Source organism: Channa argus, chromosome 18 (assembly GCF_033026475.1).
Source record: "Channa argus isolate prfri chromosome 18, Channa argus male v1.0, whole genome shotgun sequence".
Lineage (NCBI taxonomy): Eukaryota > Metazoa > Chordata > Actinopteri > Anabantiformes > Channidae > Channa > Channa argus.
In genome coordinates, this window is record NC_090214.1 from 20,121,866 (window position 1) to 20,138,863 (window position 16,998).

The window sequence follows — 16,998 nt, forward strand, 5'->3', positions numbered from 1 at the left end:
TTTTTCTATTTCTCATATATGTAAACTGTCAGAAATATATTACAAGAAAAATACAAGAAGTATATTACTATATTACAAATAAGAAAGAATAAATAATAAAAGAACAAAGAGAGACTGAAGCGAGTTTGACTGACACACACACACGCACACACACACACATACATACTGACCCAGTTTAGTGTCCCTCAGGACTGGTGGTCAGAAACAAACAAAACACAGCAAATACTGTATGAAGTCACACATAGACCGTCATGGGACCGACAACAGAGGAACCACACATAAAGAGAGTATCACTCCCTCTGTGAGCAGCTTTACAGTCCGGTCTCAAACAAGAGAACACAAAAAGTGATGAGAACATTTAACATTATTCCTGCCCAAAACATCATCATTTAGCTAAACTGCTAATTATGTAAAAAATGGTCCATTGTGGAGCCGTTTTATGTTTCATAGCACATTTTCATTAATAGGAATATTCAGTGGCACAAAGCAGGATCTATGTGTTTTATTTTGTGTTCCTGCCCCAGATCCATTTAAAAAAAATTAGTGGACAAGAGAATCCCTGCATTAGTTCTCGTGATGCATTTTGCTTCACTTGGATTTTTCAGTGTAAGGAGACTGAACCAATTGGAAATGGGGGAAATGTAACAAACTGGTCCACTTATCTGACTCGGAGCAAACAAATTACAGGCTTGAAAATGCTAGTTTGTACCAATAAAAGAACATTTCTGTCCCCCTGGTGACAAAATGGATGCCCATTGGAAAGGTACAAGGTACCTAATAAGGTCCAGCTGCAACATTGCATTTGGTATCTTTTGAAGACAAAAAAATGTCTCTTACAGAGAAAAAGTTTTTTTTAGAACTTTTAAACTTAACATTAGCATTGAAAGAATCCATTTTATATGTAAACCGATCATATTTAAGTCCATTCATGTTAGTGTTCAGTGGTAGAGCATTGGGTTGGGATGCAGAAGGCCACGGGTTCAAATCCCACTCCACCGGGTGTGTCCCCCACCCAACCATCCCTCAACCCAGTGCTAGTTACCTAGATCTGATCAATTGATGGAAGATACCAATTCACTCTGACATCCCCCACTCCTCCCGCATGGATAGTATCTTCCAGCAACAACACAGAGGTACATTTTCATTTGGCAAACGCTTGTATCCAAAGCAACTTACATTCAGCAGACACTAGGGACAACTTTGGGTTCAGTGTCCTACCCAGAGACACTTGACATGTAGCCAGGAGGAGTTGAGCCACTTACCCTGTGGTTCATGGAGGACTGCCTTACCCACTGAGCTACAGCCGTTTAAGGCGCAGAAAATGTACAGAAATGAGGTACAGATCAAAAAGTACTAACATGTACCATGTTTTCTGTGTTCTGGAGTAAAATGTTTACACATTTCAATGTAAACATACAATAATGTTTTTAATGCTTCCAAACTTTTTCTTGCCAGTTTGTACGTCTCTCCAAGATCTTGAAAAAACTTCAGTAAACCAATAACACAAGTTTATCTTTGGCTTTTCCTCCATAGGGAGAATGAGGTTTCATTTTTACTGTAAAGTAAAACAAAAATTGGCCAGACAAAAACCACTTTCCTTGGTAACTTGTCAGTCTATTCTTTAGAATATACTTATACTTATATACTTTAGTCTTTAGAAAGGATGGTTATTCTTAAGAGATATAGACAAGGTAAAAGGTGCAAAATATAGTGTACACTCCTTTGAATTTCCATATATGTGATTTACTAGACCAGGCCACCTTCTTTTATTGGTTTATGGTCCAGTTCTGATGCTCACGAGCCCACTGTAGGCACTAGACGCAGGTTAGCGTGGGTATCCTGACCAGTCTGCACAGCCCCACCTCTGCGCCAGAATGAACTTTTTCGGCAATTTGATCTACATTAGCTGTTGTACTGGATGCATCAATGTGCCTTGGTCCCACATGACCCCGCTGCCACTTCACTGGTTTTCTTTCTTTCTTGGACCACATTGGGTAGGTCTTGACTACTAAAGACAGAGAACATCCCACAATAGCTGCAGGTCTGGAGTTAACTACTGTAGTTCTTCCGCATCTTCCTATGCACTTAAATCTCTAAATTCTGTGCTTAAACCAACCATCCTAATTTCCCATCAGAAGCAGGTGCTATAACAGGAGAAGCAAGATCCAAATTTCATCTTTAAATTTCATCAGGATCTCTCTATGCGCAATCAGTAAAAAACAAAACTTGCCAAGCCCAGATGTCCAATTATTATGAAGAAATTCATGGCAATCAAACTACAGAATGGTAAAACACAGGAGAGTGGTTTTCTTTCAGGACTGCCAACGAGATGAGAAGTACTGGGAGAAAACACTGAGGTTCAATCAAAATACCAAACCTATTTACTGACAGACGGCACGCTGAGGAGCTGAAGCAAATTAAACCAAAAGGTTGACTCATTAAGTTAGGGAGGAGGAAAGTAAGGAAAACAAAAAAGTATATATATATGAAAAACAGAAGGATGGACGCAAATTAAAGTACAATACAAGCACTTAGGCAAAAAAGACCGGGAACAATTAAAGTACTGAACAGGGAGGATGAGGACAGATGGAGGAACACAAAAGTGAACCAAGGGACCTGGAAACAAAAGACAAACAAGAAAGGATGAAAAGAAACATTGAGACAAGAGAACAATTGAAGAATAAAGAAAGGGGAAAGTTGGAAAAGGAAGGGGAACAGAAGGAGGAAAGGAATTATCGGGAGGTGAAAGTAAAGTAGGAGTGATTAGAAAAGGCTGAAGAAAGATGGAAAATTACTAAGATTCACACGACAAAGGCAGACAGAGAAAGAAACAGGGTTGACTGAAGAACGAAACTCAGTTGAGACTGAAAAGAAGTTCAGGAGAAGGACAGATTTCAAATTAGGAGTCAGAAGTTTAAATCATGAGCCGGCCTTTACGCAGAGGGGAACTGAGGCTGCATTGCAGAGAGGGCCAGAGAGGACTAAGGAGAAGTTGTGATGGGTTGATGGTGTGTGTGTGTGGGTATATATCTATCTATCTATATATATATATATATATATATATGCTCTGTTTTACATCACAAATACACCAGAGAACAAATTAACAAAAGTATAAAAGCTAAAGGTTAAAAAGAACAATATGCTAATTGAAGAAAACAAGAAAATCTACTGTATGGCAGGTCTCCATTATTTGTTAAGGGGGTTAAATGAGATGCTACGGTAACACTTACAGCTGTGTCCTTGTGCAAAATCATAGAGGTTTTAATTCCTTCTAACAAAGTCCTGGAGTGGATGGGGATTTGTCTTAAAATGAAATCAAATCAAATCATGGACTTTAGTCCATTCACATAAAAAAGATTCAATTCAAAGATGCTGGTTGGCTTCCTTGCCTGAACTGCCTCCATCCGGTACTTGCATCCAATTTGTTTTTGTTTTCTCATAGAGCTATTGTAATTTAATTTGCCTTAACCATTCTTCACTAGAACCATCTGTGTGTTTAGGGTCATTTTCTTGCTGTATTATTCACTTCCTGTTGAGCTGATGCCAAGCCATCCTGGTCAAGGCCCAAATCATCATATTACAACCAAGTTAAAAAGTACTATTTTGGTCTCATCTGTCCAAGAACAGTCTCTTGGTTTACCCACATGGGCTTAAAGAAGCTGCAGACAGGCAGTAATGTTTTTGGGCGACAACTTTTCAAAGCCTTTATTTTCCTATATGTTACCCTGGGAGACAGGGAATGTTTTCCATTTGGACCCAATCTGACAGTCAAATGATGGAGTTCACACTCTCTAGACATTCGTTACTTAATCTTTCCAGACAAAGCAGCATCGAAATATCAGAAATTATTTAAGCCAAGACACACTTCTGAAAGCAGTTTCAAAACCAGACTTTGACAGTAATACTACAGATCAGACAGGACATACCAAACTCACACCTGATTGTCATCTCAACTGAAACACCTAACTCTAAGGTCCTCTTAAAATACATCGCTTATCCTGAAGGTTTACATACTTTTGCCACACAGAGATTTTCCACAATAAACACCCTATGATGTTTAAACATCTGATCATCTTTTGGGGGAAATGTGTGAAAACCCAGTCGAGTGAGTGAATTCACAGAGCATCCACAACTGCAACTCCTACAGCATGCAGTTACACTATGTGTGTGTCCATGAGTAAGAGAGACAGAGAAAGAGAGAGAAAGAGAGTGTGTGAAGAGTCACTCCAAGGATCAAGAGGCCTGGCATCGTCAAGGGCAACAAGGTGGTATGCTGACAATCACAGACACCACACACACCCCCACCGTGATTTCTCATGGGAATGTTTGATTGGCCGCTGTGTGCCTGCTGGGATGCTCAGTTCCTGTGGTGATAGTAACCAAGCGATAACACCAACCATCTGACCCTCTTAATGCTTCTCTGTGTGTGTTAGTGTATGTGTGTGTTGCCATCTGCGGTGCTGGCTCAGGGGAGCGGCAATACACTGAACAATGATTAAAGTAGAGCCGAAAAAGAAAGGAACAAAAGAAGAAAGGAAGAAAGCAAGAAAGCAAGGAAGAAGGCTCATCCAGGTGAAAAACGTGTCCATCAGCTTTTCTGTTATGTAGTTAGTAGTAAAGATATTCACGGGTAAACTTGATTCTGAGGAACTGAGACCACATCTTAGAGCAGAGGTGGTTAAACTCCAAATTCTGCTACTTCTAATCAGGTTGAGTTTAGTTTCGCTGTCTTTTGGATCTGTGTGTCAAAAATTCCCAGTGGGCTTGAAAGGACCTCAGCTTAAACGGTACCAGTTGTGTTTTTATGTGTGTGTGTATGTGTGTGTGTGTGGGGGGGGGGTGAAAGGAGCACTGTGAACCCAACAAAACCTTCTGTTTTGTTCTGACAACTAACCTCAGGCTGATTATATTTTATGCTATTGAATGAACTTGATTCAAAAATATTAAATGGCTTTTCATCCAGTTTGCAACATAATGGTTTATTGTTAAGGCACGAGGTGGGAAACTTTCAATTACTGATATACTTAGAAACATTTTTGAAATATTCTTATTAGCTTTTATATGATTACATATCAGTGAAAAGAGACAGGTGCCCTGGAGTTAAAGGGCACGACAACCAAACGGACATGAAGCAGAAAGATTGTTGTTGTTCTTTTGTGCTGTGTTCCTTGCATCAAAATCAAAATGAGCCAAACAAATATAAATAAATAACTTTAAATAAAATTTTATACATTTCCTTGTATTTTTTTTTCTAAATCTATTTTCCACACAATTTCCGAATTTTTTTTCAATCAAGGTTGTTGTTGTTAAGCACGGTTGCTTAATTACTTCTGTCCAGTCACATTATATGTGACTATACACGGTTATCAGTAAAATAGCAAATACCAAATAAAACGTGTGATTCATTTATTGAAGTGCTGAGAGGTTTTTAATGTGACATAATTATAGGAAGTAGTTATTTGCATTAGGAAAAATCAGGAGGAACAGCAGGTTAAAGAGCTGTTGTTATGCCCCATCTTAACTCATTTTTATTTAATATTAATTCTTGCTCCTCCTTCACACGCAGCCCGGACGCAGCCTTCCGCTGCATTCTGCCTTCCATCCGGCTGTTTTGGAAGCTATTAACATCAAATGTGCCTTATTTGTGAGTGCATACACTGATTAGCTGTAGGTGTGGCCTTCGCCTTCAATGCCAGCCAATGGGAACATAACATCTGATAGCTGCTGCTGAAAATGTATATGGAGGAAGACAGCCTCTGTAAAATTATTATTTACTCAGTTTTATTTGTGGGGGACCATGAACAATATTAAAATTAAATGTTGCCATTTGATGCTTTGTACCAGAGTTAGCTTAAAAGTACTTTTCATCTGTAGTCCCCTTGGCAGGTCACACTAAAGTAACATAATCACAGTGACAGAACAGCAACAAACTAATATGATTTCCAACAAACGAATTCTGCATAACAAGATACATAATATATAATAACACAATCAGACGCTAACACAGCACACAGACTATACCCAGTACACAGATAAGCTAGACGCAGATATCTGAACTTCAGCACAGACATATTGCACTTCTTCATCTGATTAACAGAAAAAAATGATGTTCACACTCGTTTTCAAACTTCATCTGGGAGTTTGTGTTTAGAGAATATTTCTAACACCCGGCTTTGCTCCTCACCCAGCTGCAACGCAGACTCTTTCATACTGCTCTGTACGTCTTATTCTCCAACAGTTTAAACACCGCTCTATCTCCAGGTGTGGGATTTTCATTTTCCATCCATTCAATCGTCCAATTATCCTAACAACTTATCCTTTTAAAAGGCCGTGCTGGTGCCGGAGCTGCTCTCAGCTGCCAGTCGGTGAATGACAAGGTACAGTACATCCTTGACAGGTCACCAGTCTGTCTCAAGTCAGACAGGTGATTCAACATTTCAAATTACTTAAACATGCTCTAAAGATAGAGTTCAGTACCTTGACAGCACAGGGTGACCTCTCCTGACATCTTTCTCTACCACAAAGCTCTTTTTTGTGTCGTTTGTTTTGTGTGTATAATATCAGACGTAACATTGAAAAGTATTCCATAAAAATCAGACATTTGTTCGCTAATATAAGCTTGTCTCCAATAAAAGCCTGACTCCCTTCGTAGTAAATAAAGCTGTGTGCTCCTTTCTTACTAAAAGGGTCCAACTAGAGCAGAAGAAGCTAAAAATGTCTGATTCTGCTGGTGCCAGCATTTTTTTTTATCGTTTCTGTCACATCAGGTGACTCCAGTTGACTGCGATCTGAAACCTGCATTGGCTGTTTACATGTGCACACATAACACCGGCTTCTGTCAGAGTGATCCCGTTACATATTCAATTTTTCTATAACAAGATTATCCAGGTTTTACAAACACACAGAATCCTACCAATCACGATCACAATGACATACAGTGTGAATAGAACTGTACTCAATGCTTCTCAGCCTTTTTCATCCACACACACAGCCGCTGGTCCATTTAGATGCAGATGTGCTGACTAAAATGTTCTGCTGACTGGCTGAGCCGGTCATTTCTTCATATCTGTGTGTGTGTGTGTGTGTGTGAGAGAGACAAACAGAGAGAGAGAGAATGTTTGTCTGTCAGATTGTAGTAGCTGCTATCAGACCACATGACTAACTGAATTTTAACACAAATATCCCACACAACACAACAAACAATGACTGTGCCGAATCCATCCAACTCCTGCTGTTCTGTCAGCTGTGACTCAGTCTCACTGTATACTGGTCACTGGCTCACTGCTCGCCTTTCGAGGTGTTATAGTTATTATAATAACCACCACAACCACTCATTTAGATTTCTATGAAGATACATGAGTAACAATACACTGAGATGACAACAGCTTGTAAATATTCCCAGTGTTTAATTTGGTTACTTTTTTGAGTATCACCTAAGTTGAGGTTCTAAGTGAGCTGAGGTGATACCAAATTATATAATGAGAAAACACTGCACACCACTAATTGGACAGTGACGGCTCTGTCTCTGAAGTATTTCCCAAACTCATCTGTTTTATTCAACAATCTTTGGTTATGCTGCAGTTAAAAAAAGTACCTAGTACCAAAGCAAGTAGAGTCCCATGGAGCCAGTGATAAGTAGTGGGAAAATGCCAATATTGCGGATATACAAACAAATAATGTAAATTACATTTTTTCAACTTAAGGTTTTTCTGAATACAGCATCATTAAGTCATCTTTCTCAACAGTCACTCCGCACACAACATGGCCAAAAAACTTTAAATTAAACCATGATCTTTCCTCAACCTTAACCTTTACCTAAGCACACACGGGACTGTTGATCTGAATCTTGTGATTCGCCCCAAACACAATGTTCTGAGTTGGATTCCAGTAATAAATGCAATGCATTATGCAGTGCTATTTGAATATTTGAAGTTTTTGCATAGAAGACAAGTTGCCCACTTCAACCAAAAAGTATGTCACTAAATTAATATTTATAAGTTAGAGCTGACACCACCTCCCATCAGTGACATCAGTGACATTTGTGATTTTAACCAGCAAATGCAGTAAAAATGTTTTGTACGCTGACATTTGCTAATAATAAATGGCATCGGAGTTCAGAGCGATGGTCCGACCTCAAAGTCTGAACTCAGAGTCACTTACTGTGGCCAAAACATTTCCCACATTCACACTGTGTAATTTTCACTCTCCTCTGCACCAGGATGCTGCACAGTAGAACCTGCTGTGATGACGAGAGCAGCTGCAACAGCAGCAGGTTGAACTGGACAAAACACATTAGAGCGCAGTAAAGAAAGGATGAGATTAAAATGTATTTTATTTTAGCCAATAGTGATCTTTTATAGTGAATAGTCATAGTGAAGAGTGATTTGTTTAGGATTTGCTTGAAATGCAATTTGCTTTGTTAGATTTCTTCTAAAAACAACAGAAACAAAGCCAGATTGGTCCAACAAATGACCATATATACAGTACAACCTCTTAGAAAATTACAGTCTAATAGAAGCATATTCAAAATTGCAGTATTTTGTAATTCCAAGTTTTTTCATACCTTATTTTAATTTTACTTTCATTCATGTAAATTCAGTAACCTAACCCTGCAGCATGTCCCAGGATCACTCTAAGGTTTCTAAAATATTTCAAAACTGTTCTAAGCTTTTTCTTTCTTGAAAATCAGCTGTTGCTATTCCAAAGGTGAAATCCTGAGTTTTATCTTGTAAATAATGAACGTTTCTTTCATAATCTTGGTGACTGTGCTACGCTACAGTGAAGCTTAATTATTGTATATAGCCAGCATTTTATTATTGTCAACTAAGCATCCAGAGTTTGGAACAAGTAATTTTTCACTTGTAGAAAAAGAACTAAATGAGAAAGATGGTAAAAAAAAAAATGAATGCATCAAACACACCATACAGTAGGAAACTAAGTGATACCACAGGAAATACAGAGGGGAAGTGGCAGAAATTAGGACAACAGTTGATGATAGAAGGCTGTGATTGATGATAGTGATTGATGAGCTGCAACAGGCGTGTCAGTGGTGTGTGTCTGTGTGTGTGTGTGTGTGTGTGTGTGTGTGTTCCTACCTGGCTCTCGGAGCAGCAGCTGAGCCATTGCCTGTGAGCTGCCAGGTGAGTTTTCTGCAACACACTGATAAAATCCTTCATCTGACTTCACCAAACCCAAGATCTGCAGGTTACTGCCATCCTGAAGAGCAACAACACACACATCATGTCAACAAAAAAGTAAGACCTTTTAAATAAGAAAAGTTCGATTAAACAAGTTGGAGATTCAAAAGTGGCTAAATACAGGTCCTCTTCCTTTGCTCCTGGATACTGTTTGCTGTTGAAAGGACATTGCCCAATGTCCAGAATTTAATGATTTGCAAATTTCTTCAACCCATATTTTATTCATCATAGAACATAAAGAACATATCATATGTTGAAGATGAGATATTTTATCATTTCATGGAAAATATTAGCTCACTTTGAATTTGATGGCAACAACACATCTCAAAAAGTTGTACAGGGGCAACAACAGGTTGGAATGTTATTGCTGCAAATCAAAAACAAATGGAGGAGCATTTGACAACTAATTAGGTTAATTGGCGACAAGGTCGGTAACATGACTGGGTATAAAAGGAGCATTTCAGAGAGGCGGAGCCTCTCAAATGTAAAGATGGGCAGAAGTTCACCAATCTGTGACAAACTGTGTCTAAAATTGCGGAAGAATTTCAGAAAAATGTTAGTTTAAAGATACACCATCTACAGTATATAATATCTTAAAAAGATTCAGAGAATCAGTAGGAATCTCTGTGTGCAAGGGAGAAGGCTGAAGGTCAAAGCTGAATGATCAGTGTGTGTGATCTCTGGCACTCCATTAAAGGCTTGATTCTCCACTGGACATCACTTCATGGGCTCAGGAACACTTCCAGAAATCACTGTTAACACAGTTCACTGTGCAATCCACAAATGTAAGTTAAAGCTGTGTCATGCAAAGAAGAAGCCATATGTGAACATGATCCAGAAATGCTGACGTGGTCTCTGGGACAAAGCCCATTTAAATGCTCTGAGGCAAAATGGAAACTGTTATGTGGTCAGTTGAATCAAAATTTGAAATTGTTTTTGGAAACCATGTTCTGCGGATTATAGAGGAGAAGGCCCATCCAGTTTGTTATCAGCGGATAGTTAAAAAGCCTGCATCTCTGATGGTATGTGGGGGCATTAGTGCTACTGCTGTGGGCAGCTTACAAATCTGGAAAGGCAGCATAAATGCTGAAAACTACATAGTGGTTTTAGAGCAACATATGCTCCCATCAAGACAGTGTCTCTTTCAGGGAAGACCTTGCATAGTTCAACAAGACAATGCTAAACCACATACTGCATCCATCACAACAGCATGGCTTCGCAGGAGAAGAGTCTGGGTGCTGAACTGGCCTGTTTCACCATTAGAAAACATTTAGCACATCTTAAAAAAAAGGCCCAGGACAGTCGAACAGCTAGAATCCTGCAACTGCTACACATGCCTCAAAATGGTAAACATCCCCCTGTTCCAACTTTTTGAAGATGTCAAATCAAATTCAAATTGAGCTCATATTTTTTTTATTTCGGGGCGACTGTGGCGCAGGAAGGTAGAGCGGTTGTCCACCAATCTCACAGTTGTTGGTTCAATCCCCGGCTCCTCTGGTCACATGTTGAAGTGTCCTTGAGCAAGACACTGAACCCCAACTTAGTTGCTCCCGGTGAGTGTTGGCCAGCTGCATAGCAGCTCCCCCATCGGTGTATGAGTGTGTGTGTGATTGTGAGTGTGAATGGGTAAATAAGAAGCAGTGTAAAGCGCTTTGAGTGCCAATAGGTAGAAAAGCGCTATATAAGTGCAGACCATTTACCATTTACCATATTTTCCATCAAATGGTAAAATATCTCAGTTTCAACATCTGATGTTGTTTGTGTTTTATTGTGAATAAAACATAGATTGATGAGATTAGCAAATTATTGCATTCTGTTTTTATTTAGGTTTTACACTCTCTCAACTTTTTTTTGAATTGGGGTTGTTTACCTAGATGATGAGATTATGAAAGTACAACACAATAATTATATACTAAAACACTGTTTTAATTCACTGTTCTTATTCCAACCAATTCAACCTGCATTTTGTCCGTTTGTGTTATTGTTGTCTAGACCTCATATTAACATTTACATTTAGTCATTTAGCAGACGCTTTTATCCAAACCGACTTACAAGTGAGGTACAATACAAGCAAAAATCTAAATCAGAGAAAAGGTCAAAGCAAAGTCCAATAACAAAAGTGTTTCCATTTCATGAGATGCAAGTGAAAGAGTAGAAAGGAAGTATTTTAAAAAAGTTTTGTTTTCAGTAGTTTTTTGAATATTGGGAGTGAGTTTGCTGAGCGTGCAGAGTTTGGTAGCTCGTTCCACCATCGTGGGATGATTGAGCTGAAGAGAATCCAGATATCATCAATCATCAATGGTCTTACCAAGAAGAAAGAAGTGCAGTTGACATAATTCAATCTTCAGATACCAAACCTGGATTACAGAGAATCTTTACCAACATCGTCATTTGAAATTAATGTTTCCTATACAATAGATGTTTCACAATCAAGGTCTATATAGTATATCTGGACCCAATTTATACTTGTCCTTTACTATTATCCTGGTGTCTTACTTAGTAGTATTTTTTAATATGTTAATGTAGTTAGTTTAAATCAAAATTCAGCTTAGATGTATATTTGTATTTAGTAGTTTTATTACATACAGATGTGTGTATAAACTTCTCTAGTTATTTGCGTTCTGCTTCTCTTCCTATTTTTCTGGGTAAATGCCTGTACTATAAATTTCAGTGGTTCAGCTTTACAAGTCATCCAGATAGTCGAACTGTAAGCTTGTGACTAACCTAATGCACACGTCGTTGGACACGTCGAGACCGATTCCTGGCTGGTGAAGACTTTTTTAATTTTCAGCAGCCACAATGGAGAATGATTCTCCCAACTGAGTAAGTGGACTATGCAGACTGAACGACTTGTCGGTGAATATTTAAGAATTTGTGGTACTATCTCTTAAATCCTCTGCCAGAGCTTTTGGATGTTTTTGAATCAAAGCAGACATATTGTAGACACCTGCTGGAACTATATCTTCTACAGGGGAAATGAAGGAAGAGTGTGATATTTGTAAAACTTAGTAAATTTCATATTCATTATATTTCCTTAAGATTACAAACAAGAGTAATTTGCTGAATGTTTTAAGATTGGAGACTGGTTACAGTCAACTCCAACTGAGTGGGACTGAAACAGAATCATGGTAAAATTCTACTAGGGTAGGAAGAGATTATGCCCTTTGAGCTACTGCTAAGTGTTTAAATGTTGTTGATAATTAGATAAATTTTTTAGTAGGAATATCTTTCAAAATCATACGGATTAATCACCACTGCCACTAGTATAGACGTTTGCTTCTAAATGTATTTGAGCAAAGCTCGCCCGTCTAACCAGTCATACAATTTAAATTATTTGTTGTTGTTTCAGAGGGATATCTACTGATTTAAAGCTCATTTTCATTATATTATAGTATAGATTCTATCTGTAGAGTGTGTGTAGGTGTTTGGCTCACCACTATCTGGAAGTAGTCACTAGGGATGACTTCCTCTCCATTCTTCATCCAGCGAACTGTTGGTGGTGGGTTTCCTGTTACGGCACACTCTAGCTCGATATCGGTGGACTCATAGGCGTAAGTGTTGGTCGGGTAGTTCAGGAACTGAGGAGGTACTGTAAAAAAAAAAAACCACAAAACAACATAAGACATAAACATAACATAAACATCTTGCAGAAGTGTGTCTCAGTCAAACCTGGAATTGGCTTAAATGTTTTTAAAAATGTCTTTAATTTTTGTTCCCGTATTTGTTGTTCAGCACGTTCACTTATTTTCTTTCAGTACTATGTGCTACATGAGCAAGTTCCCGTAATGACTTTAATTATTTTTAAACTAAATTACACAATTACAAACTGAATGTGCAGTTTACTGAACCACTAAATGTGATTATTCTCATTAACCTGCATGGATCAACTGTAACTTTGCAGACAGAATGTCAAGTTTTAAACCTCCAGCAGAACAAAGCAGCTGTTTTCAGTTCAACCTTGTGCATATCATCGCTGCCAAATGACAACCAGACAAACCTTGTAACTAGTGGAATAGCCAGGTGCTAAAGAGCTACAGTAAATGTAAGTGTTAATCAGGTGGACAAAAACCCGCCTGTGGACTTGTGGTCCAGATGAGGTTGTTGAGATTGTTGGGACAATATTGCGCTAACAGTATATCACGTATTCTGGTCCTGGCATAGGATTCCAGGACAATTAAAAATCTAATTCTTATGACATTATCCACCAACTAATTTTTTGTGCAAATTACAAGAAGGTAAAAATAAAGTTAAAGTAACAATTGGAGAGTGGAATGGGCTAAAAAAAGTGGTAGAGATAATGGATAGATGGATGGCAAATCAAATATGTACTAGAGATACAAACAAAACAATTGTAACTAGAACTAGAATCATTGCCTTTTAGTGTTATGCCTCCGCCTACCTAATAATCATATCAAAAAATGTAAACACTTTTAATGTTTTCGCTTTGATGTTTTCTCTTTGACTTAGATTTTTGCTGCCTTTGCTGATAAAAGCGTCTCCTAAATGACTAAATGTAAATGTAATTGTTGATATAATGTCTAGACAACAATACCAAAAACGGACAAATGCTCAATTTGTGCCAGATATTATACTGATGACAAAAAGGCAGATGTGAGGTCACGGTGACCTTGACCTTGTGTTTAACCACCTAAAATACAATCAGGTCATCCTTGAGTCGAGAGGGTGTTTGTGTCAAATTTAAAGAATTATCCTCAAGGTGTTGGCCTTCCAAAAACTTGAAGGTTGAAGCAAGAAGGGCAGCCACCATGGTTTAACTCTATTGGTTTTAAACATTGCCTGAGAGAAGACTGCGGCAGCTGTGCGAACAGGGATGTGACACAAAGTCGTATTCAGTCTCAACAATCGACAAAGACGAAACCTGAAGAGTCTCGTGTAACATGAGCACAATAGTGATGCTGTCAACTCTCCAAGACAACAAACATTCTCCCTGTCAGCTGTAAACACACAAACACACTCGGGAACAACCTGTAAATGACAACAAACAGCAGATGGACAGCAGATGTACATGTCTGTATGTCTGAAAAAGAAGGGAACAAGGTGATTGGAAGAAATGAAAGTAAGATAAATGACCACAGAAATAGGAAGACAACTTAAAGAAAATGGAAAGAGATGATAAAAGACAGAATTTCAAATTTAAAAAACAAGATAAGAACAGGATAAGTAAAAAAAAGAATAAGATATGTACAGAGGTCAGGTAGAAAGTTAGTAGAGGAGGTGGGATGTGTATGTGAGTCTCCTATCGATTCATCATTATCTGCCGGTGTAACTTTATCACAGCAGTAATGCTCTAATTAAGAGCTAATGATTTCCTTTAAACTGCTGCAGCTTCACCAAAGCAACCAGTACACACTGATACACAAACAACACAGACTACTACACGTGTCCAGGAATTAGTCTGAGACACTCAACACAGAACAGATTTAAACCAGTCGGCCACCATTGTCAGAGTGAGGCAGAAAATGATGAAGCTGAGTCAGCATCAGCTCCTTACATCACCTCTCAATGCTGTTGTGATCTGAGCGATTGTGTTGAAGTGGGAAAAACCCCTCAGATTAAACATTTATGTCTTTGTTTTCTGAGATCTCTCTCTGGAGTTCTCATTTTCTCCACCTGTAGAAGTGATGCGAGCTGTAAGACAATATTCATGTAGACGTGCACAATAATTGGCCCTTGTGTGCTGGACAATAACGAAGTGTAATTAATAAACTATTGAATGCAGAATGATTTTGACGTGCCGTTCGTTTCCATAGGCATAACTGGATTTGGAACTGACAAATTATTATTGAATATAAAGTAATGTTTTAAGGAAAACTAATTCCCTGAATTACACATCAATGGTGCATTAACATCCAATGACATGTTGTGAGACAGCAACTGTTGCTATTCTCTTCATGTACAGTCACAGCAACTATATTTGACAAGTTTATTATAAGACTGTTGTTTGGTTTGGTCTTTCCTACGTCAGTCTATACTGTTATTAAATAGAGTGTCTGAGATTTGAAACTAGGTTATGTTGTGTTCTGTTATGTATGGCTAACTAACACTGTCTTCCTGTAAAATAAGACTGTAAATGTCATTTGTACTAGCAGCCAAAATTTACCAAAAGGTTTTGGTAAAGAGTAGAACAATAAATAATGATCTTATGAGAGCTAGACACATAGGTGGCCAATCTACGGAGGACATTATCTTCGTAATCAAGAGGTTTCAATATAAGAGTGTCACAAATTAATCCTGAATAAAAAACTATTCAACAAAAGAAAAAAAACATATGTATATAAATATAAATATAATACATAAACCTGACAAGTATTCACATTAAAATTTAATCTACTAAAAAAAACCAACAACACGTTATCCAGTTTAAAACTTTAAGAATAATTCTTAATTATCATTCTTAACGTTTTAATAGGACATACATGTATTTTTGTATAGACAATAAGATTTATGGTATTGAAAAGTGGAAAAAGTTAAGAGAACTTACGTAACGTTGTGCTTTTGTTAAATGTCACTCTGAAGGGTGCCCATGAGTTTACTCCTGTTCTAAACACAACGCTCAAGAAAATCTAACAAATTTTCAGCAAAGTTCGTCCCAGTCGTCCACTTTGCAATGGAAGGCCACTTCTAACCAGCTCATGAGCCTTTGTTGTGAAAGGACATTACCTGAGAGTCCACAGATTGTTGGGATTGTTTGGAAGCTTAACGCTGATTACCTGGTCACCTGAGGAGACATGTATACAAAAGCATTTGCGTATCCAGGTGGGTTCTTTGTGATACCACCACGACAGCCAGGACAGCCCGTTAATACGATTCTATTTCCTGCTGCAAACAGCTGAGAGGGACCATTCATATGGTAATTTGACACATCAACAACCACCTGACCTCTGCCAGACACAACAAGACTGACTCCAGCTTGCCTTGGTGCACACATGCTCACCTGGACTCTGCTTTTACATTATGACTCAGGCTATTATTATAATGTCCAGCCAGATAGTTAATACAATCTGATAAGAGAGCATTAAAACAATAAAAATTTGCTGTTGTCACCCTTCTCTTTCTCCCTCTATCACTCTCCCTCTCTTACACACACTCACACAGTATCAGTGATGCTGCCTCTTCTATAGCTGCACCATAATAACTTCCACTCAGCATTCAAATGGAAATCAGGCCCATCGTTCATTTCAATGAACATCTGCTGCGTGTGATGATAGTACCCAGTGAAGGACACTCACACTCACACACAGCTCCAGCTTTAGATACACACACACACACACACATGCACACACACACATACATATTTATCATGAGTTAACTGTCTTCATGTGAACATAAACTGGTTAGAATCCTTTTTCTCCTCTATCTGCACTTAACCACTTATTAGCGACCATTATGTACACACACACACACACACACACACACACACACCTTATCATTGACATGCTGGTCATGATGTCTGTAATAGTTGAGAATGTAAAGCTGCTATCATTCAAGAGCAAAGGGCTAGTTAATTACCGTTTGTCTCTGCACAAACGCATCACAACTGTGTGGCAGTTGGCTACTTAAACACATTGCACACGATATCAGGGTGCCGCCCATGTGTGTACCTTACTATGTATAGTGCCTCGAAAAAATAAGCTGTCTCTTTGTTAGGAACCTGCTACAACAATTTGATATTATATATATATATTCAGTGATTACATTTACTGGACTTTATTATGAGTTACTACACAAAAGATGCTCAGGTTTTCTGACGCTCTCTGACATTCAGGCTCTACCATTGGCA

The 16,998-nt window shown here is 38.4% G+C and overlaps 1 protein-coding gene across 4 annotated transcripts in view; it reads right to left on the reverse strand.

Moving 5' to 3' along the window:
* dcc (DCC netrin 1 receptor) overlaps window positions 1–16,998 on the reverse strand; it is a 255,856-nt gene that overhangs the window by 124,150 nt on the left and 114,708 nt on the right. For all 4 annotated transcript variants that reach the window (XM_067484566.1, XM_067484565.1, XM_067484568.1 and 1 more), the window contains exons 6-7: window positions 12,632–12,786; window positions 9,096–9,216 (exon numbers count right to left, since the gene is read on the reverse strand). In XM_067484566.1, the coding sequence (XP_067340667.1) occupies window positions 9,096–9,216; window positions 12,632–12,786 (276 nt within the window). The remainder of the gene's footprint in view (window positions 1–9,095; window positions 9,217–12,631; window positions 12,787–16,998) is intronic.